Here is a 21996-nt window from a genome sequence, read left to right as displayed (position 1 = left end):
GTTTAATAGACGTCTTTCGATAGAAGGACAAGGGCATTGATAGGGCGAATCGTATCAAGGAGGCGAATCTGGAGGGGAAAGAAGAGAGGAAGTTCGAATTGAAGTGGGAGATAAGAGAGTAAAAGTAATCGCGAGCAAGGCAGGGAGGAGGAAAAAAAAAAAACTACGCCAATGTCACAAGGGAAGGAGGCCACATGATCTCTCCCGCTCCAGAGCCACTGAGAACCAGAAGGCAGGTACGACAAAGTCCCGGTTTCCCATTCGGTGCCCGCCCGTCTCGTCTCGAACTGGGCTAACAAACGTCACCGTAGACCCTGGACCGGAAGCATCCGCGGCGCCCAGAAGCTCAAGGGTTCGCAGTTCACGACCTGGGATTGTCTGGCGAGAGGCGATACCACGTCACACAAAAGAGGCAAAATGGCAATACGTCCTGTCACTCATTGGCTGCATCTTTTACCCAATCCCTTGGAATCTCTTCCCCAAAATCGTCACCGAAAGGAGGGGGAGCAAGAGCAGTTCTCCGCCGAACAAGGGGGGCACGGGGGAAGGAGGGGAATGCGGCTGTCAGGAGGCGTCAAAAGCGTCCAGACCCCGTTTTGCCGGGTGACGTAATTTCCGGTGGCTAGTGGCGCTATTCCACTTTGAGCCATGCTCGGTGGCAGTTTTTGGCAGTGTCTCACATGCTCTCGGTGGGGTCTTTCGTGGAGAAATTCTTCACCGCCGACCACCACCACCATTCAGACAAGGATTCTCCCCATAAGTTGGTGATAATGTGAAGTCGCATTCACTACTCTGAAACTATTTGACCCTCTCGTTCTCGGTCCGTGCCGGAGGGTGGCCTGCCCATCCGGAATTCTGCCTACCGGGTCCCGGCACAAGAGACCCACTCGGGCACCGAAGCCGTGGGGGCTACTCTCGGCATAACATGAAGCGACCAGATAGATGATATCGGCTCGGTCACGGCGACGGCGACAGTTCACCACAGCTAACCCACTCGGCCGTGTCATGATACTCTTGCAAGAGCCTGCAGGCTGACTCTCGCCATGTTCCCCCACGCTCCAGAACACGCTCCATCCCAGGCTCGGTGGACCTTTATAGCCTCACTCGGGGTCGCCTTCATTGCCGACGTAGAACCTCATCCTTTGGTTGGACGTGTATCGTCATGTCATTCCTTGCACGGCGTCAGGTCGATACAATGTATGTAACATTGGGGACGTGTTACTGACACAGCACAAAAGCAAGTAGTGCCGGTGATGGCCGAGCTGCATCTCAACAACTAATTGGTCTTGTCAATGCTCGACTGATCCTCGTACACTGAAGCCGAGATGGTAGACATTCCATGTAAAAGATGTGGCCATTGCGCCCGCAAGGCGAAATCTCTGCAAGATACGACATTCTGCGGCTTGCTTGAAGGCAGCCTTTGAAAAGCACCCTGGCTGGTCCGTCCCTCTCACTGCTGGCTTTGCAACTGAGCCAACTGCTGCCGAATCTCTTTTTCTTCTTGTTTAAGACTCTGTATTTCATGCTCAAGCTCCTTCTTTCTCTCCTCTGTTTGCCTTCGTCTCTCCGTGAGTTCAGTTTCCTTCTTTTGCAGCTTGCTGATTTGCTTCCTGTGGTTAACCGCAGCCGGGCCTGTCAGGCTGGCCCAGCACTCATACAACCACTCCTCGGGCGGCCAGCCGCCAAAAGACTTGTACTTATCCGTTGCGTAGTCGAACCAGAATTTTTCCAGCTGCCCTTTATCGTTGTATGGCATGAGATTGCTGAACTGCTCCCACACCTCGACGGCCCCGCGGGCCTCGTCCTCCGAAATCTCGAACCACTCCCTATGTCCCGTCTTCGTCTTGCAGGTTGGGTTGGGGCAATAGGCCTTCCTGTTTCTTCTGCACAACGTGAGGTGAACTAACCTCTCCATCGTCCTGACTGCGCACGGCATATAGACTATGAACTTGTAGTCTATGTCGTGCCTGCAACCCCGCTCCCACTCCTGGAGTCTCTTTCGGACCTCAGCGTCGTTTTGCTGGTTCTCAAGCGAAAGCGTCGTATCGCCGTTGCTACCCTTGGATATTTTGGACCCAATTTTGAGATATCCAGGAGCGGTCTTCTCGGCGAAGCAATATACCCAGCCTGGCAAGAGACCTTTTCCCATCGGGGCCTGTCTCAAGCGTTTCAGAACGAGTTGCACCGCATTCTCCTTATCCTCGCTTGCTGGAGCAAATCTCATATTTCCAACTTTCAGGGGGGGAAGTGATGCCCTTTTGCTCTTGCTTGTGGGTTGCTCCTCAACCTCCTCGTCATCCGTCGACCTTTCGCTCTCTAAGGCTTGGTTGCGCAGCCGAAGGCTCTTCTCGAGTTGCCCAACTTTCTTTAGAGAATCTCTCATTCTCCTCATGGCATCGCCCGTTGAAGGTCGTTGCCTTCTTGTTGGACTTTCATCTTCGCCTCTTAAATAGCGCGAGCGGCGCGGACAAACCTCCGAGTCAGGAATAGACATTGGTGTCGAGGCAGTCGAGATAGGGCTGAAGATTTCGCTGGCACCTGGCGAGATGACCGACTCAGAGGACGAGGTCGAGGCATCGTCGATGACTGACAAAGAGTCAAAGCGGCTGACTACTTGTCCCGTTCTCGGCGTGCTAGCCCGCGAGTTGCGGCTTGGTCTACCACGCTGTTTGATCGGAGTGACAACGGCTGAATGGCCTATCATAGGCCCCTCTCGCTTGGGTTTCGGCCGTTGTCGACGAGACATGGTTGACTCTTCCGCGGACACTTCTGTCACTCCTTCATCTTCTTCCTCATCCCCCTCCTCGTCCCCCTCCTCGTCTTCATCTCCGTCTTCCCATTCCTCATCTTCATATTCATCTTCCGAGGACTCTTGGTTGTAGTCTTCGTCGGAGTCTTCGTCGGAGTCTTCATCGTAATCTTCATCGTCGTGTTCCGAGTACTCGTCCTCTTCATCGCTCGATTTAGCCTGCTGACGGTGCCGAGAGATGGTAAAGTCAGGCACGACCAGTCTCTTACCAGCCTGCTTAAGACGATCATGGAGGCTAAAGAGAGGCACGGGCCGTCTTTTACTCGTACTCTCTGGTGTTTCGCCATCCGCATCTTCATCCCAATACCCCAATCTCTTGCCAAGCACAAAAGCGACGTATTCGTACTTGTCGTAGTCACGAGATCCGCGAGTAACCGGATGATCGTGGCGCTTTTTCCTACATGTAAGCCGCCGGGCCAGATCCAGAAGCAACTTTTGAACCCCATCCGAATCCTTTGTGTCTCCATCCTTGAGGGCATCGATGATGTCGTGTAAGGTTGATTCAATATTGTCCCTTCGATGTGTTCGATCGGTCGCACATCTGGAGTTAGATTTCATGTGCCCGAGACAGGGGACCTTGCCCTCCTGCGGGATTTTGAGTGCATCGTAGAGCGAGTCGAGTTTCGTGGTTGAATTCTTCTTTTTCGGCATCTTGAGTGCGTACAAGATATTTCAAAGAATTAGATATATTGGGGTATGAAGGGCTTGGCAAAGGCCTCCAGTGATGAATCAGGGACAAGGCCAGATCTCGGGAACAAGGAGTAACAAGAGAAGGGAGGCGGAGCTGGGAGCCTTATAATTCTGAGGTTGGGTTTTAGGCTGCACTCACATCAGAACAGAGAGTAGGGAAACTCGATTACCTGCATCCCATCTCATGCAGCTGCAGGCCAAGAAACCTGAGACACGGTCATCTGGCCTCGAGTTGGTTCAGCCCCAGGCCCCAGGGATAGTCCTTTTGTGATCTGATTCAGCAATTGCCAGCCAGAACCATAAATTGCGGTTAGAGTTCAGGATCTCCTACATCTCTTTCCTCTTCTGACAACACCTTCTCTCAGCAGGTGGTCTCGTGTGCGAAGCCAACGTTGCAGTGGTGTTGTTGTTGGTCCGCGACATGCATCAAGACGGCATCCCCGACACGTTAGCGCCAACAGCATCTTCAACAGTAGGTAACGTTTTGGGGGCTGCGGACCGTACCGCGCATTCCGAAACATGCAGGCCCCTCGGCAACTCCTTCGGCCAGTTTTGGCCGTGGTCTTTGACTCTTCGATTGAGGTTGGTGACAAGGTGAGATGAACAGAATATCTGTTAGACAACTCCAGTCCAGTCTGACTGTATAATTCTCTATGTGAATACTCAGCTGTGATTATAACCCGTGCTCAGTGAATCCCTAAAGCTTCGCCTCGCTGGCTTCCTCTTCACTAGGATACTTAACTCCTGTCTCCTTCACACTGTCCGTCTGCTCCAGCTCCGGCACCTTGACATAGCCCTTCGTATGCGAGATCGCCGATAGGAGCCACTCCCTTGTCGCCTTCATGCCCTCGTTATTAAGTGCCCAAACCACAGCGTCAACCACATCGTCGACAATAACCGCAGGCTTGTGGCGCGGCTCCTTCTCCGTCAGAGTCTGTCGCCAGACGCCAGTTCGAACCAGAATGGGCACCCACTCCGTCCCGTCCTCGGCGTTGAAGTCGTTGGCACCTCGGATGTCGCTCTCGGGGTTATCACCGATCATGTAAACGCGTCGTAGAGGGTGACACTTTGTAATGTCGTGCGAGGGACTCTTGCCCCTGTTGCAAGCCATATCATGGTAGTACTGTAGTAGCCTGTCGTGGGCGTACTTGTATGTATAGTTGGATGGCTTTCCCAGAGCATTGTACTCGAGTTCCTTTCCGTCTGTCGTCATCGACCACACTCCCTTCAGAGCCTCCATAAACGCCCCAGTGCCGAACCGGTTCACGGGGTAATTCGTCTTCCATAGAAGATCCATGTTGGAGATCCAGAGTCCGGGTTGGTTGTCCTGCTGCCAGCCATTGTTTGGCAATGATTTGTCGCCGTTCCTATGAGAGATGGTGCCGAGATAACCTTCATGCGAGATCAAAAGATCATGGATGATTTGAATATCAACGGACCAATCCCTTGGGTCGTTCCAAACGAAAATTTGGTCAATCTTGAGAGCATTGTGTGGGATATTTGTTGTGTAAGGGTCCTTGAGAAGAGGAATTCGCTTTCCATCGGGCAAAGGAACAGGTCTTCCGTTTACGTCGCCTTCTAGGTGATCGAACGGGAACACATCCTTACACTCGGCGAGGATGTCCGCAGGAGTGACGACTCGTTTAAAGCCATAACTAAAATGATTAGCCACATAAAGACGTCGCCAAATTCAGGGCAGCTGCTTACTCGAGAGCGATCTGGCGGGCCTGCTCGGGATGAGAGCCGGTGATCAGGATGGTGCCATGGTTCTTGAGCTCGTCACTCCAGGCGCTCATGGGCGTGTGTGACAAGATCATTCTCCCACGTATCACGTCATCGTGCTTGGCAATCTGTAGGCGTTCTTGAAGAGTATCGGCCTTCTTAACCTCAGGTACGCCGCCTCCATTTGTTAGGAAGACATATCGGATGCCATTGCTGCGGATCATCTTGATCACCTTCTCAGCTCCCTCCACCCTATTTCGGCCCTGGTATAGGACGCCATCGATGCTAGTCGGGAGTTAGTAGTCTGTATTTCAACATAGATGGCACGTATGTCTCAAGTTCCGTGTTGAGGAAGCAGTGTAATGGTGTCATCTGGTACTTACTCGAAAGCAAACGCAATCTCAGAGAACAGCTTTCGTGACGCCTCGCTAGGTTCCTGGAAGTCATTCGGGTTCACTAATGAGCCATCCGGCTTTGAAAAGAAGAAAGAGGAAGTACGGAACGCCCGTGAGCCTCCCTGGATACCGCGAGGGAACCTAGAGACAGCTGCCGCCATCGGCGCGGCACACCGACGCGCAGCCAATCGGCACTGGCCGATCGCGCCGAAACGTTGCATAGTTGTTGGCTACACAGTTAAAGAAGAGACCAATTCCGGTTCAAGAATCGAATGAGCGATCTATTTCTGAGTGAGATATTCGGAGGTGGTGGAAAGGAAGAGTTGTCACTCAAATGTTTCGGTTGGCATGGAGCTTGCTCATGTACCGTATTTGTTAGAGTCATAAGCGATAACAGCAATCGTCGGAAAACCCCGCCAATATCCGATACGCGTTGATGAACGTGCTGATCAGATGGACCCAACAACTCACAAACAACAATTCCAAGGCAATTGATATGAGAAACTCTCAAGATTGTGCCGCTGCTAGATGATAGATGTACAAGTATACAATTGATTGAGTGGTTTTACCGTCGTGGCATCCTTCTATCATCGTTCTGGTGGTACAGTACTTTTACAGAACCCATCATCTCTCATGCCCAAGATTCCTGCACCGCTTTTTTTGCTTTTACATGAACAGATTAATCCGTACGTCTTAATGCTTCCAGTCCTTCATGTGATCCAAAATGACAGCAGCCGCCTGCTGAGGCGAGTGCTGTCGGCCCAGGGCCTCGACAAAGTCGCCCTCCGGGTCCATGAGGTAAAAGTAGATGCTGTGATCAACCAGGTAGTCCTGTCCTGGCTTGACATTCTGCGGTGTGCTAAAGTAAACACGGTACTTCTTGCAGAGAGCCTTAATCTGATCGTATGTGCCCGTAAGACCGATGAACTTCTCGTGAAACTCGCTGAGGTACTCCTTAAGCGCGGGAGGGTCGTCACGGGCGGGGTCGCAGGTAATGAAAATGGGGAGGAGAGCATCGGGGGCCTTCTCTTGGACGATATCGAACATGGTGGCCATCTTGTCGAGCTCTTCGGGGCAGATATCGGGGCATCGGGTGAAGCCAAAGTAGACCTGTACTAGTTAGCAATGATCCCAACGGTCGAATTGGCCTCGCAGTAACTTTGCAGGCAATACGGGACGCACCAGAGAGTATTTGCCCTTCATCATCTCGCTCGTAAAGGGCTTCCCATTCTGGTCCACCAGCTCAAATGTTCCTCCAACCTTGGGCCGGCCCACGCCCTTGGCAGCCTCTGCTATTCTCTTGCGCTGCATGCGTTCCTTTTCGTACTCGAAATACCACACCAACAAGCCGCAGGTGCCGACGAACAGGATACCGGCCTTCCATGAGAAGGGCTATTGCGCATTTGTCAGCCACTCTTCCTTCTTTGCTTGTCGCATTCTCGTAGATCCTGCCAGCTCATACCCCATTGCTATATCGGCTCTTGGCCTGCTCGATCGTCTTGTACTTTGTCCGGCGCTGGGTAATCGGCTGTCTCGACGGGACGGGTGCTCGGAGGGTCGGCCGGAGCTGTTTCGGCTGGAGGGCGCTGCTGGCGAAGCAGCGTTGGCACTGCCGCGTCGAGACGGTAGAGAAGATGCCCCTAAGGGCCCTGGAAGCCGCAACCGGGTTGGACATGACGAATTGTCTCTACGGAGAGATTTCGGTGAAGCTCATGCAAAAGCTGTGTCTCTGCTAACTTACATCTTCCGATTATCACAAGCTCTCCAAAATTACGAGGCCCGAGCTTTTACCGGCGCGCTACCAAAACCCAGGTGGGGTGTAGGCGGATTTGCTGCATGAGATGCTTAGTCATTCAATTTCCCTGAGTGTTCATTCAATGAATGCTTTCCTCATTGAGCCATCATTTACACCGATTCATCATTTTTCGTGAATACCCAACGGATTGGGCTGTTTTTTATTGGGAAAACTTATTTTCGGCGTGTTTCTCATGGGTATAATCTAAAAACGGCGTTTGTGTCAAGTGACCAGGATATTTTAAGGGGCAAAAACGCGATTGCAGAGACCGCATCTCATCTGCATTCACCTACACCAACAAGTCAGCAATGGAACAAACAACATTCACAATGGGAGGGGCTGACCAGGCCCGGTTTGAGCTTGCTGAGGATGATGCCAGAAGCGATACTGTGGCCGATTCTACTCCTCACCCACCCTCAGATGCCCATCTTTCTTCTTCCAAGTCTCCCTCTCATCCTCCATCTACAACCACAGAACCATCCAACATGCCTTCCCATACAGCAGCAAAGAAGAAAGGCACCGCATCTGCGGTGAAAAAGAATACCAAGCGAACAAAAAACAGTGGTGGCCCAAGAGCTGCCAAAAAGTCCAAGTCCACGCCTTCATCAGGCTCTGGCCAAGCCCCTTCCGAAGCGGCATCCGAGGAGTCAGACAATGGTCCATATTGTCTCTGCCGCGGCCCAGATGACCACCGTTGGATGATTTTTTGCGAACACTGCGAGGATTGGTTTCACGGAGAATGCATCAACATGAGTAAGGACATTGGCGAGTCTCTGATCGAGAAGTTTATCTGCCCGAATTGCACCACCGACGATCTCATGACATTATACAAAAAGACTTGCGCCCTGAGTGGCTGCCGGCGAGCAGCTCGAGTAGCACAGGAGGAGCAGAGCGTCTTTTGTTCGAACGAGCATGCCCAGACCTGGTGGGAGCGGATGGTGGCCAAGTTGCCCAAAACAAAAGGCAAAGGGGGCATCAATGATCAGCTTGTCCAGGAGGAGTTTATGGCATTGTTGAGCAGTGGTCTTTCCGGCGTGGATGAAGAAGGACTCTGGCGGTTGATCAAGACCCCGTTCTCGGATGAAACGCCAAAAGAAGAAGACAAGAAGGAGCAAGGTCAGTTATTTTGTTACTTGTTGTTGATAGCACAGCTCATTGACCATCCCTCAGATAACGAAGAGGATGCATCGAAGCATTTGTCCGAAGAAGAGAAGGAGTTTCTGGAAAACGCTGCCGCAGCGCGGTTTCACCTTGCCGAAGAGACACTCCTCTGCCACAAGATGCTCACTCTCCTTGATCTCGCGCACAGTCGACGCCAGGCAGCCATCAGTGCGGGACACTTCAAGGAAGACATCTGTGGCTATGACCAGCGTCTCGACACCATCAGCGCTCGGGATGCATTTGCGGCCTTTGCCAAATCACCTGAAGGCGAGGCCATCTTCAAGGCATCCAAGCTGGGCGATCCCCTAGGCGAGGACGACGATGTGAGGGGCATGTGCGAGAGGAAGCGATGCAAGATTCACAGCGGGTGGTATAAGATGCTGTCTTTAGGAATCAAATACCAGATTCGCGAGTTGGCAAGCCAGGCCGGTGAGGTTGGAGAGGAGGAGAAGGTTGTTCGCCAGGCTGCAAAGGAGCGATGGAGGAGGAAGCGGTCCGAGAAGAACTGGGTCCAGGTGCTAGATGGATAGGCCGAGATGAAGAATCAGGGGATTCGGGCGTTGACGGTGCACATGCAAGATACCATTCAGGAGGTTGTTGTTTAGGCTATGCTTCACCAAGCTGGAAGGGCCAGGTGCTTCGTAGGTAGCTATCAATATCTTATATCTTAGGCAGATCGGCGAACTTATAGGTATTATCGAGCAATGCTAGTATGGTAGTCTTCCAGTTTGACTCGGGTCAATTCGAGGTTTCTGGTATCACATGTCCATATTGACTCCATTGTGAACGACACAAACTTACACTATCGGGGAACGAAGTCAGGTTATATATTCAGCCTGTGTGACCTGCACAACGGCTCATCTCTACCAATTGGCCATCCTAAGCTGCCAATTGAGCCTGTCTGTCAATGACAAGCCGACAGCTCGCACTCTAACCTGCAGACTTGCACGTACGATATCCCAGTTAACGGGTGGAGGTGCAAAACTGATCCTTGCGCACCTCGCACTTCTGACCAGTCCGAGCAGAGACTAGGGTTACATGCAAGGATCCAGACCTGCTCGGGACTTTCCCCTCAGAGTCGTCCAATCTCCAATATCAAGGATAGCCCCATGTTCGATGCCCGCTGGCAGCCCAATGGATCTCTCGCTCTCGCGGTTGTCTTTACGCGGCATCGCGGATCAACGGCCTCGATAGTCGTCGCCAGACTGCCTGCTTTGTCATGGATTTCTGATGGGCTTTTGCAAGGAGCGGGTGTAAGCGCTACTGAGAAGCGAGAGTCTATTCTTGTTAGTGAGTTGGGGTCCGGCGTTTTCTGGGAATGCAAACGCAAGTGGTTGAGGATATCGCGTGTAGATATGCCTTGGCTGGGGCAACGGTCTGTCAATACACTGTGGAGATGGAAGTGAAGTTATCGCCATCTCGTCGAATAGGATACGACGGCGTCTGGGGCGCTGCTCGGGAGGCGTTGCAGCCGCTGCGGCCGTTGCAAGCGTCCCCTTAGGCCCAGTGCATGTGGTGGTTTCACATGGGTTCTTGGCTCAAAGCCAAGCTTTTGAAACTTGAGAGTTGGGGATGGCGGCTTTCTTTGGAGACTCGAGTCTGCAACAACAGCCGCCGCAGTTCTCTTTGCAGCTAGGTTGTCTGAGCTGCTATTTATGACCCAGCAAATGAAACCAAGTTCCAAAGAGGACTATCGACCGAATCGCGGTCCATTCAAGAGAGGCGAAGCCAGACGATCCTTCTCCGTGTCCAACGGGCTGCGGCTCGAGTCTAGGCCCCTTGAGGCAACGATGGCCCATCTCCCAGGGCTGAGCAGGGAAGACGATCCCACAACTGGCCCAGACGCTCCGACACGATGTGGATGGAGAAACTGGACCCAGGCCCTGCTGGAACACTAAGGGCATATTACGATTGAAGGACCCCTGCGTGAGAGATGAAGGTGTTGTTGCCGGTGGCAGCTTGCTTTGTCATTCTGCTTTTCTTTAAGCGCCGAGGGTTTCCTTGCAGTGTACGACACGATATCCAACCATTGTTTCTTTGGTGTTGATCGCCATCACAGCAGGACGTTGAGAAGGCGACCTCTTTGACGCTCAAACACCATGACATCCACATCTATATCAATTGTGGGACCCCTTCCCACCGACTACTCACCCGGCACCACCTGCAACGCCATCTCGAGCCGGACAGTCGTGGGCATCGACTTTGCAACATCATGTCTCCCCGACGACTTCGACCCAGCCCCAACAGCCTACTACTCTCCCGGGACAGCGTGTCCCTCGGGCTACACGGCGCAAAGGAGCTGTACCCGATCCAACAGCGGCGATGATAGAACCACCGTGACGTGTTGCCCAGAGCGCAACGGCATCAAGATGTGGTGCGTCGCGAACCCTCTATCTCTCGAGGGACCTTGGGAGAGTCTGTACTGCACGTGGAGCGCGGGCGACTCGAGGACTGTGTTGCTCGTCACGACTCTTGTCAGTGGAACTGAGTCCACTTCGGCCGTGACGATGAGCGGCGGCGATGGAATCAATGCGTATGGATTGAAGATGGTCTATGAGGCCAGCGATATCGCCTCGACATCTGCGACGACAACCTCGGATACCACGACGGCTGAAGAAACGAGCGAAACGAGCAGCACGACTGAACTACCAGCCGAGACATCATCGTCTAGCGGCGGCGGAAACGACGGCGGAATTGGTACAGGTGGTATCGTCGCCATCGCCGTTGTAATTCCCATCGTTGTCATCGGCGCACTTATCGGCGGCTTCTTCTGGTGGCGTCGTCGCCAGAACCGCACAACCGCCATCCCAACCGACGATCCCGACGCGACCAAGGAACTACCCCCCAGCCACGGCGTGAGCGAGCTATACGGAACTCAGAGCATACCACAGGAACTGCCCACAGGTTCTTCGTACGTGTCGGAACTGCCCGGCGATGGTCCCATGCACACGGGCTGGAATAATGACGGTAGCTCTCCCGCGCTGAGCCATTCTGCTGTCAACAGGGCTGATGGAACGTCGCCTCGATCATGACCAAGGTGAAGTGGAGGGAGAGTTGGTAGTGGGGGAGAAATACGGGGTGGAGGTTTTTCACTATTGAGCGATGATACCAGCAACATAACCTTCGCTTCATTCTACCTGACTATTTTATATATATACCTTTTACGATTCACAATGCGAGGCGTTTGAGAAGGAGAATTGCTAAATTCTAAAGGTATTTGGCATTTGGAGCCTTTAATCCGATTCAAAATAGCGTCCTTGAGGCTTCTTTCAGTTGAGCAATTTCAATTTTAATGATTTCCAACAATTTCACATTTGTCCCAGTCAACATGAGAAGCAGATATCTATCCTTCTTAAGAAGAAACCATTCTGAAAGATGAATCTCGAACTTCGTTGTGTTCAATTAAAGATCTCGGCAATTCGCTTGGCGCTTCTTAGAAGCTGCCATGACCGCCACCACCCCGCAGTCGAGAAAAAAAATCCTTGCCCCGTCAACCACGACGCAGCAAAAAAACATTTCGCCTGCTTATCAAGCAAGCTTCGACTGACAAACCCTTCTAGAGCGCGCTCGTATCTGGCGTGACTCTATCTCTTGTCTATCGATCTATTAAAGATCTTTCTTCCCCAAGAGGGTTACAGCTGCTGCAACAAATCTCGATCCTTCAACTACCCCGCCATCATGTCGTCCTCCAACCCCCGCGATCCCCGCGATCAGAACGAGCCTGTCGACGACTTGGAGATGCTCGCCGCTGACGACGCCGCCGAGGAGATCCCCGAAGACGATGACCTCGCCATGGATTCGGACAACGAGGAGCTTCTCCTGCAGAACGACTCCATCGGCTACTTCGACCTCCCCCAAGACTCGCTTTTCGCCATCGCCCAGCACCCCGTCTACCCCTCCATCATTGCTGTCGGCGGTTCGGCTGGCCAAGAAGACGACGCCCCCGGTGCCGGCTGGGTCTTTGATAACTCTGCTGCTCAGGCGCGACCTCCTCTGCCTGCCAGCTACTCCAGCGACCCCAGCGCTGCCGCCAGCAAGACTACTCAGCTCGACTCCCTATTCAGCATCGATGGTCACTCCGATTCAGTGAATGCGCTCGCCTGGACGCTCCCCAAGGGTGATGTTCTCGTCAGTGGTGGTCTCGATGGTAGGATACGCGCATGGAAGGCGACTGTTGGAGCCGACGCCTCGCTGAAGATGGACTTCCTGGGTGAAGCGCAAGAGGTGCCCGAGGTGAACTGGCTTGTGCCGTGCCCCTCGTCTACAAACCCTAACACCATTGCCCTCGGCGCTTCAGATGGCTCCGTTTGGGTCTACACCATTGACGCCTCCGACAAGACGAACCCCCTCCAGATCGTTCAGTCCTACTTCCTTCACACTGGCTCTTGCACAGCCGGCGCCTGGACCCCTGATGGTCAACTGTTGGCCACCATCTCCGAAGATGGTAGCTTTTATGTCTGGGATGTCTGGGGTGAAGCCGCTGCCAAGAACCTTGTTGGCGACAATGGCATGACTGCCGTGTCTCTGACTGCTGAGGATCAGCGTTTTGAGGTTGAGGGCGGTCTCTACTCCCTTGCCATTGATCCCAAGGGCACATTCGCCGCTGTTGGTGGTGCTACTGGTGCTATCAAGATTGTCTCTCTTCCTCGACTTGCTCCTGCTGGTGCGAAGCCTCAGGCCAAGGGCCGCGGAGGAAAGGCGGCCGGCGCATCGTCATCTACCGCTGGTGGACAGATCCTCGCCGCTCTCCACACTCAGTCCGAGAGTATCGAGTCGCTCGCAGTCGTCACCACTCCCAACACTCCCCCCAGCACACTCCTCGCTGCCGGCTCCGTCGACGGCTCCATTGTCGTGTACGACGCAACCCGCCGTTTCGCCGTCCGTCGCCACATCGCGGGTGCTCACGAGGAGCACTCGGTCGTCAAGCTCGAGTTCATCCCCAACTCATGGCAGCTCACCAGCTGCGGTATGGACGGCGTAGTGCGCCGGTGGGATCTCCGTGGCGCTGGCGCGACGAACCCCAACGCTGCCGCCACCGCTGCAGAGGCTGGTCTCCAGAAGGAGTGGAAGGGCCACCGAGGTGATGGTGAGGGTGGTGGTGTCCTTGGTTTCGTGCAGGGCGAAACCGGTGCCAGGATCGTAACGGCTGGTGACGACGGTGTGTCCTTGGTTTTCGAAGCATAATGGGTTGGCAAATGGTAAAAGCAAGTCAATGGTATATAGAAGGAGAAAATGAGCAGATGAGGAAGTATTGGATCTGCGACTTTATGATCATGAATGAATAGATTCAAGGGGATGATACCCTGGATATGAACCACCAACTTGGCCATGTGCTGTGTCCTCCCTTCGAACGGAGTACTCCACCCTTTGGTGAATTATAACCAAGTTCCGATGAGCTTGCAGAGTCGCAACAGAGATAGCTTTTGGACATATGAAAACTATGCTTGTGGGTCCCGCGAATGGCAGATACCCGTTAAATCAATTACCCATATCAATATACCTAGATCAGCGACAGGATTGTTTGAACTCGAAAGTTTCAGGTTGACAATAACGATCTGCTATCTTCTATCTCCATAACCATCTACTACAACTATACCTTTCTCTTCAGTGTACAACTACCACCTCGTTTGTTACAACGAATCGTTTCACAGCCGCCGCGGACTATGTCAGATTCGTTGTCCAGTTTCTCTGGCCTCGGCGTGAGTTAAAATTGCAGTGCAGGAGGATCACTTGTGCGCCCCCGGTGACGATCACGGCGGCTTAGACATGCTGCCCGCTCATGGATAGCTCCCATATCAAAACAAAAGGCCTGATCATGAACCGCCAAGGGTCCAGGTGCTCCTCTTGCAACTCCTCTTCCTCCGACCTTGCCTTGTAACATAGTTAAAATTTTGGGCCATATGCTGAAGTATCACCAAGAGCCACCAAGATGGTGTCGGCCAATGTGTCTGTTGCCGGAATACCAAGGTTATAACTTTGCTTCAAAAAGTAATCAAATGATGAGCCATGAATACGGAATCTCTGAAAGAGGTTCATATTTCTGAAAGGAAGCACCCAGCATTGTACTGGATCCCGTCCTCAACTCCTCCACGATCCGGACGCGGCGAGTGTCAAAAGTGTAGTGAAATGGCTGAGCCAGCCACAACGCTGGTGTGCTGCTGCGAGCCTGCCCATACATGGGGAAGATGCATCGCCCTCTACTTTCGTTCTCATTTTGGATTTTCTCTGGCCTCGGAGCGGGTTAAAATTGCAGTGAAGGCTGACACTGTCTGTCACTCACTCACACACACACACACACACGCTGTTACTTACCCCTGCTCATGCATGGATCCATGGATATCAAAACAAGAAGCCTAGGTCGTGAACCACCAAAGGGCCAAATATTCCCTTTGTCTCCTCTTCTTCCGTCCTTTTTTTTTTTTTTTGTAAGACACCTGGGTTCAAATGCCAGGCCATGTGGTTAACTCGTCCGGTAGTTGAGGGAAATTAACAAAGGCGAGGTATGAAAATGTCTTTGTTTCGAGACAGTAACTATAGAGATTACGACTTTCCTTAAAGAAATAATCAAATAATATGCCATGGATACAAAGCCTCTAAAAGAGGTTCATTTCTAAAAAGAAGCACGGAGCAATGTATTGAATTCCATCCCGTCCTCCGTGATCCGGACTCGGCGATTGTCTTATCGATAAGAACCCCGACCCGGTCGAGATCGCAGGCTCTGATTGGCCCGCGCGGCTCGGCCGCCCAAGGCGCTTGTCAAATTTCTTTGGCACTTGGAGATAGCATCATAGCTCCAACAACCCGCACTGCCCAACGCCGAATTCCCTCACGCTCTTATATACACAGTCAACATGTTCGGAGGATGTATGGAACCTACGCCATTTACTCATTGTGCAGCTTAAACTGACCCCTCGCAGTCGCCCCCCCTCAGCAGTCCCAGGAGGAGATTCGCGCCCTCGAGGCCGAGGCTACCTTTACCATCCAGCAGGCCGTTGCCACCGCCGTCCTCCTGTACCTCTGTACGACTTCTCCCGCGCTTCAATTTTCTCACAGAACATCGCTAATTGTGCCTCAGCCCCCTTCGCCATCGACCTCTGCGGCAAGATCTTTTAAACCCCGCCCCTCACCAAGAACGAATCAAAAAAAAAAAAGACATGACCCAAGGATGCTGCATTGATAGAGTCTCGGGCTTGCAGGCTCTGCGGATAATGGCGCTCCGTGTACGATAGAGGCGGACCGGATAGACGGAAAGGCTCACGATTAATCTGTATCATACCTGGAAGACGTGGATGGAGCCACGCAAGGATATTTCTCCCATGAATACACACACATGCACCAGTGGTGCTTACAAATATTCAAGACGAGACTCAAAGCTTTATCTTCTGCTCAAGTCTTTGCTTTTAAAATATTCCTATCCCGTGTGACGCCTATGATGACCGTATCCTCAAAGTCCCGACTCCCACACAATGCCACAAAAAGTACATATTATCAAAGACAAGTAATTGCTCTACCTTCATGCCCGGCAGCCTGACGTCTATTTCGAGTGGGGGTTTCGTGTCTTCTCCCATTCCGTGTAGTCAATCGAAAGAGACTCAAGCTCCTTCTTGATATGCTGAATCTGCTTCTCATAGTCCTCGAGCACCTAGCGCAAGTTAGCCAAGCCGATCCTCAAATGCGATAACATATAAACTTACCTTCTTTGCCTTGGCCTCATGCTCTGGATCGAGCATGGCTCCTTCTGTGCCGGCGGGCGTGTCCATCTCCTTGCTGAGCTGGTCGGCATACCCTCTTAGCACGATAAGCCTGCTCCAGAGCTCCTCTTCCCTCGCTCCCACGGCGGGATCCTGCACTTCCCTCTCCAGCGACTGAAGTCGGCTGCTAAGATCATCCTCGTCGCCGCTCAGCGCGTAACCGCGGTTGCGCAAAACCTGTACCCGTGCGGCAAGCGCCAGACATCGCTCGCTGATGGTCGTCTGTCGTCGGTGAGCAGCGACGGCTCGCACCTCGGTCTCGAGTTCGTGGCGTTGGAGAATGGCGTCCAGGCTGCCGTTGATCTGGTGCAGGCGAATGTTGAGTTCAGAGAGGGCGCGCTTCTCAACCAAGAGACGGTCGGCAAGGGCAGCATAGCCCCGGCAGAGGGCAGGCATGAAGCCTGGAGCAGGCTTGTTCTGTAGGGCTTCCTCCCATTCGCGAGGGTCTTCGTAGTCTTGAGGCTTGAAGTAGGGAACGATGCTCTCGTCGACCTTATTGTAGAAGTAGTGCTTGAAGACGCAGTTGGGATTCGAGGCATCCCACTTTTCCGTTACGAGCTTCATCTGCTCAAGGATGGGCTTCTGGTCTGGTTCAAGGTCAGTCTTGCGTCGCGCTCAAGCAGCAGTAGTTGAGCAACATACGGGGGGTTTCTTTGCCTGGCTGCCATAGCGAGTTTGCCAGCTGCGCTTGGGACTGAGATAGAGTGGGCATCTGCTGAGCCTGTTGCTGTTGCTGGATCGACGCGGCGAGAGAGTTGATTTTGACCGGTTGGGACCCTATCTGAGACTGGCCGAAGCCGAAGCCCTGCGTCTGGGCTGGCTGCGCAGTCTGCGCAGGTTGCGACTGCCCGAACAAGGAGCTCGTAGGCTTGGCTTGACCGAAGAGCGACATGATGAAGGTTTGCGAATAGGAGCTTGGTGTCGCGGCGAGCTGAGCTTGAGCTTCAGCTGGAGTCGCTCTTATGGGAAGCAAACCGACACGATACTGCGACTGAGGAGATCTGGCAGTGACAAAGCTGGTATTTTGCCGTCGTGAAGGGGCTTTGTGATGTTGCGAGGCTGCAGAGTCAAGTCGACGATGGTTGCCTTTGTTTTGGGCTACCTCGAAATTATTGGAGCTGGAGCCACCAAAACAAAGCTACCTTCACTACGCCCCATCTCAGCCTCGTGCACCAGCCTCGCCCCACACTGCAACCAATCACAGCGAACCAATTCCGTCCTTACGCTCTCAAATCCTAGCCGAACGACCTCACATTCCCACTCCCGTCTCTGGAATCACCGCAACGTTCGAAGACCGGAAGCGCAGAACATCGGCACCATGTCTACCCGCAGGCCCCAGTACGTCCACCCACGATTGATCACCCTTCGATAGAGACACCGGAGCTGCGAGCGGGTGCAATTGGCTCCCGGGACACCAGGAAAATGGCTAACCGATCGATCCACCAGATTCAACCAGCAGGTGCTCATTGACACCACCCCATTGCCCGATGATATCCCCGCCGTGAAGGAGGTCGGTGCTAGCTCTGCGCCTCTTCTGTCTGCCTCCTTCTTCATCGGTGCCCGGTGCCGCGACTACAACGATGACTACATGCAATGCAAGAACGAGAACCCCGGCCGAGGAGAGATCGAGTGCTTGAAGGAGGGCCGACGGGTCACTCGATGCGCCTCCAGCGTGTACGTTGCCTTTATTTCTCTGGACATGGATCGAACTGGAAGAAGCTGCAATGCGTGGACTGGATATGACCGCTGACCGGATCAACAGCATTCAGGACATCAACACCCACTGCCTCGCCGAGTTCCGTAAACACTGGGAGTGCCTGGACGACCGGAATCATCAGCTGTGGCAGTGCCGCCCTGCTGAGTGGAAGCTCAACAAGTGTGTCTTTGACAACCTGGTATGCCACCTTGGACACCCGGCACACGACGACCCGGGGATGTATATACTGACACCAGCTCGCAGAAACTCGAGAAGAAGGTTCCCGACCAGCCCACCAACGTCACCCCCGTTCACCTTCGACCAAAGCAGATCTTTGCCGACGTGCGCATCGGCCCTGGCGACGGCAAGCCCTTTATCCCGGGGCAGGAGGAGGCGAAGCAATAAGGAACTGGAAGCATTGAAAGATCGAGACTCGATCATGTACATTTGCCGAATGAATCACAGAGTGGATTACCAATTGTTGAATCTGAACACAATGGCTTGTCAGCCAAGTACTTGGTGCTTTCTCAATGAACAGCTGCTAGGATGTTACGCCGAGAGGAGCCGTCAGGTCCTCGGAAGCAGACTCACACAACGAACAGAGCCGCAGGTCAGTTATACAACATCAAGCGAAGACGAGCATGATTCGGACTGCTCACGGCCTAACACGTTCCCCGCGACGTACGCTGTGGGTGTCCGATTCTGCAGAACGTCATGGCCCGTCTAACCAGCACGGCATTACCAGTCACCTCGCAACCCAACCTGTCATTTTCAAACTACAGTTACAGAGTTGAGTTGTCAGCACATTACTACCTGGCACAGAGCGAGAACCCTGCGCGCAGCATGATGTAGAAAGCCTTGAACGCCCGATACACGACCTTCCGAGACATGCCTGGGGAGGCATTCCATGAATATCGCGCATCTCGGGTAAGTTGTGAAGCCTGCGTCGGCAAGAGATCCCTCCTTACTTGGTGTTGTGGAAACCAACTGACATGCTTGCGGAACCAGAGAATTCGAACTAGCAAGAATTACCAGCGAGCTTATCAGCGGTGTCCAAACCCCGTGCTTGCTGGTGGGTTTGGGGTATATCGACATCCTGGGCTGTAGTAACCTGATACGCAGGTGGGAGGCAACGTTGCCGGTGGTAGGACGAGGGTTAGATGCCCAGAACTATGGCTTGAACAGCGAATAGGACATGGACTATGCCAAGTTCACGTCGAGTTTCGGAGAGGCTTCGTCAGCCATCGGGTCGTGATGGTTACGAATTCGGTCATCTTCAGCTATGCCACCTGTTTGAGGATTCGTCACATCATGCTACCCCAAAGAAGCTTCTCTCGGCGATGACTGGATCTTTTCCCGGGTGGCACAAAAGCCTCTCCACAAACAATCCAGCCGCATGACCACCACGCCTCGGCTTCATCCCAAGTCTGGTGGCCGGGTCATCTGTTTCGGCCTCGCTCAGAACTGCTGGGGCCGGGGGGCCAGCAACGCGTCGGCATGCGCCCACCCGTTTCGTTTCAACGTGCACGTCATCGATAGGGTGGTAATGGTTGGGCTCGTATATCTCGGCTGCATTGTTGGTGGTGAAGCGGCTTTGTTCATGTGCTGGGCTACGAGACGGCGAGTGCCTCTTCAGGTGGGCTGACCCGGTTCAGTGTTGGTGTCGTACTTGAGTAAGTTTCGCTCCAGGCTGAAGGGAAATATAGTAGAGAAAGACCGAATGAAGGGACCGTAGTGATAGTTATACTACGAATGTACTGACAACTGTTCATTTTAGCGACGCTTCACTATCTGCCTCTCATTTCCTGAAATCACTTCAAATGATGCCACTACTGGTAAGTCAGAGTAGTATCCTCACCATCTCTCGACCATTCCATCCTCGAAACGAACCTACGCTTGACAGGCAATCGAGCGCTTCTGCGCTTGGTGAAACGACAAACTGGCCGCTTGGAAGCGCCGTGTTTTAAGTCCAGGTTGGCCCGCACCATTGGTTGGCCCAGATCATCTACACCCCTCCCTTTTTTTCAGCTCTTCCAAAGATAAAGAAAAGAAAGAAAAATATCACGAGAACTAGACCTCTTTGAAACAGGTCGGGTTGTTTCGAGGGGGCGCACGACATGTCAGGAGATGCTGTTTCTCATGAGGAAAACAATGCGATGCTCGCGATCTGGCAAACACGGCAGAAGTGTGGCACGCATCTTGGGCTTGGCGGTGGTACGAGATGCAGGGAGAAGGAGCCGAGAAGGCCGCGAGAAGTGCTACTGGATAGATGAACGGGTTCTTGGTCAGGGTAATGGATTTCTCCCCTTTTTTGGTGGTTGATGGTTGAGACGATATTGGTATAGGGTCAGCGATGGCAGATGTAAGAGAGCCTCTGATCGCGACAACAACTGCCAACTTTGACAGTTATTGATTGAACACCATTTCAATAAATCCATGTGACTCAGAATAATAACCGAGATGTCATGCGTGGCCGCGCCGCAGTTGACCAACTTCAGGCTTTTTCATCATCACCGCAATTGTTTTCTATGGTTTATATCACATCTTCGGCAAATTGCCCTACAACCTATCGAACTATCATTGTCAGAAACAAAGGAAGGCGACAACAGCGGACACGAGGGTTTTAGATAATTAAAAATGGTATTGCTGCTACTCGATAACCTTTCGTATTTGACTCATGAAAAGAGTCATACGTTGTTGAATGCATGGAAACTTGAAGCTTAATTACGAGAGAAAACACAAATCTCAACGTTTGTGCGTCATCAAGCAGCACTGTACCCAACAAAGATATACTTTGGCCTCAATGCCTTACCTGCTCTGAAGTACACCAGGACATCTCTCGGTGATTTGGCAACGTGATACTGGTATCGGCGTGTTTCGTCTTTAGAGAACGATGGTGAATACAACCTCCAACCTGACGATGCCTACCCTTGACTACCACCACTCATGCCTCAGGTATGAACATCTGTATAACCAACAGGCTGGAAAGAACGGCCAAGAAACAGGACATCATCTTCCAACAAGATGAACCAGTTTCGTTTTCATGATCCAACCAGTTCAGACGAAAATCCCACCGACGTTTCATGGCGGAGTGCACAAGTTGCCAACACCAACACTCCGCTTGGTACCTCAAACCGCCAATCTGCGCCTCCACGTTGATCAACCAACCAACTAACTGATCGACATATCACATCGCACATAATGCACAGACAACAAGCCTCTGCGTTGTTCCGACGACAACAACGTCCGGAAGTGTCCTCCCCCGACGTGTGTAATCATGTTGTGAGCGGCCCAACATCCCCGGCATGGAAAGAGCCCGTGCGGGGAGGATTCTCGTGCTTCTGGATGCGTGCCGGAGAGCCGCGGACTGGCGAAATTTCCCTCTTTTTTTCCTTATTGCTTTTCGAGTCGGTGATTAAATGGTGAGATGTCACGCACATTGTGGGATGAGGGAGAGAGTGAAAGGGGCTTGTGGGGAGCAGGGGAGCCATGTGCTGGGATATGACCAGGATGCTGGGATGTTGGCGATGGGGACAACAATCAATCAAAGTCTAAAGGATGATGAAGGATTGAGATGGATCAACTAACTTGACATGAATACGACGTCTCAATGAGCTATACGAATGGGTGAAGAAATAGACGTCGAGCCGGATATCGTGTCTGGGTTCAGCCATGACCTACACTGACGCCTAGGCACGAGACCCAACGAGACGGAGCCGAAGTAGAGGTTCGGACCGGGACATACTCCATTCTCTCCGGTCTTGAAACCCGATAGACGAGGATATCCGGGTCTTTGGTGCTGCCGGCATCGAAATGAGACTCGGCTACTGATCGATAAACTCTACTAGGCCACGAAGCACCGGGATCTGGACCACCTCATATCCCGGACACTAAGTTAGAGACTGGTTCGGGATTGCTGGAATTCTGTTAAAAAGGTTACGATCGTGTTGTTGAAAGGAATGAGGCTGGACGCCACG

At 52.7% G+C, this 21996-nt stretch overlaps 9 protein-coding genes across 9 annotated transcripts; 5 read left to right on the top strand and 4 right to left on the bottom strand.

Annotated features, from left to right (window-relative positions):
* Positions 1–1450: 1450 nt before the first annotated feature.
* On the bottom strand, positions 1451–3460 carry NCS54_00284600 (Hypothetical protein; the record flags this gene model as incomplete). Its single annotated transcript, XM_053148434.1, has 1 exon — positions 1451–3460. One exon carries the CDS (start codon positions 3458–3460, stop codon positions 1451–1453), a length of 2010 nt encoding a protein of 669 aa, XP_053004409.1.
* A 736-nt stretch (positions 3461–4196) lies between these two features.
* Positions 4197–5837, bottom strand: NCS54_00284500 (Hypothetical protein; the record flags this gene model as incomplete). Its single annotated transcript, XM_053148433.1, has 3 exons — positions 4197–5154; positions 5207–5506; positions 5605–5837. 3 exons carry the CDS (start codon positions 5835–5837, stop codon positions 4197–4199), a joined length of 1491 nt encoding a protein of 496 aa, XP_053004408.1.
* Positions 5838–6309: 472 nt separating this feature from the next.
* Positions 6310–7291, bottom strand: NCS54_00284400 (Hypothetical protein; the record flags this gene model as incomplete). The annotated part of the gene is made up of 3 exons (XM_053148432.1): positions 6310–6726; positions 6799–7008; positions 7079–7291. 3 exons carry the CDS (start codon positions 7289–7291, stop codon positions 6310–6312), a joined length of 840 nt encoding a protein of 279 aa, XP_053004407.1.
* Positions 7292–7719: 428 nt separating this feature from the next.
* Positions 7720–9102, top strand: NCS54_00284300 (PHD-type domain-containing protein; the record flags this gene model as incomplete). Its single annotated transcript, XM_053148431.1, has 2 exons — positions 7720–8527; positions 8582–9102. The coding sequence occupies 2 exons, from the start codon at positions 7720–7722 to the stop codon at positions 9100–9102; spliced, it is 1329 nt and encodes a 442-aa protein (XP_053004406.1).
* A 1569-nt stretch (positions 9103–10671) lies between these two features.
* NCS54_00284200 (Hypothetical protein) lies at positions 10672–11604 on the top strand (the record flags this gene model as incomplete). The annotated part of the gene is made up of 1 exon (XM_053148430.1): positions 10672–11604. The coding sequence occupies one exon, from the start codon at positions 10672–10674 to the stop codon at positions 11602–11604; it is 933 nt and encodes a 310-aa protein (XP_053004405.1).
* A 646-nt stretch (positions 11605–12250) lies between these two features.
* On the top strand, positions 12251–13756 carry NCS54_00284100 (Hypothetical protein; the record flags this gene model as incomplete). The annotated part of the gene is made up of 1 exon (XM_053148429.1): positions 12251–13756. One exon carries the CDS (start codon positions 12251–12253, stop codon positions 13754–13756), a length of 1506 nt encoding a protein of 501 aa, XP_053004404.1.
* Positions 13757–15423: 1667 nt separating this feature from the next.
* Positions 15424–15685, top strand: NCS54_00284000 (Hypothetical protein; the record flags this gene model as incomplete). The annotated part of the gene is made up of 3 exons (XM_053148428.1): positions 15424–15436; positions 15490–15591; positions 15648–15685. 3 exons carry the CDS (start codon positions 15424–15426, stop codon positions 15683–15685), a joined length of 153 nt encoding a protein of 50 aa, XP_053004403.1.
* Positions 15686–16106: 421 nt separating this feature from the next.
* Positions 16107–17410, bottom strand: NCS54_00283900 (Hypothetical protein; the record flags this gene model as incomplete). The annotated part of the gene is made up of 3 exons (XM_053148427.1): positions 16966–17410; positions 16267–16910; positions 16107–16214 (listed from the first exon to the last, which is right to left on the bottom strand). Exons 1-3 carry the CDS (start codon positions 17213–17215, stop codon positions 16107–16109), a joined length of 1002 nt encoding a protein of 333 aa, XP_053004402.1. The 5' UTR covers positions 17216–17410.
* Positions 17411–17566: 156 nt separating this feature from the next.
* On the top strand, positions 17567–18424 carry NCS54_00283800 (NADH-ubiquinone oxidoreductase; the record flags this gene model as incomplete). The annotated part of the gene is made up of 4 exons (XM_053148426.1): positions 17567–17661; positions 17770–17997; positions 18086–18218; positions 18284–18424. Exons 1-4 carry the CDS (start codon positions 17642–17644, stop codon positions 18422–18424), a joined length of 522 nt encoding a protein of 173 aa, XP_053004401.1. The 5' UTR covers positions 17567–17641.
* Between the last annotated feature and the right edge of the window lie 3572 nt (positions 18425–21996).

Source organism: Fusarium falciforme, chromosome 2, assembly GCF_026873545.1.
Source record: "Fusarium falciforme chromosome 2, complete sequence".
Lineage (NCBI taxonomy): Eukaryota > Fungi > Ascomycota > Sordariomycetes > Hypocreales > Nectriaceae > Fusarium > Fusarium falciforme.
The sequence above is the reverse complement of the archived record's forward strand: the minus strand, read 5'-3'. Positions and strand labels throughout refer to the sequence as shown.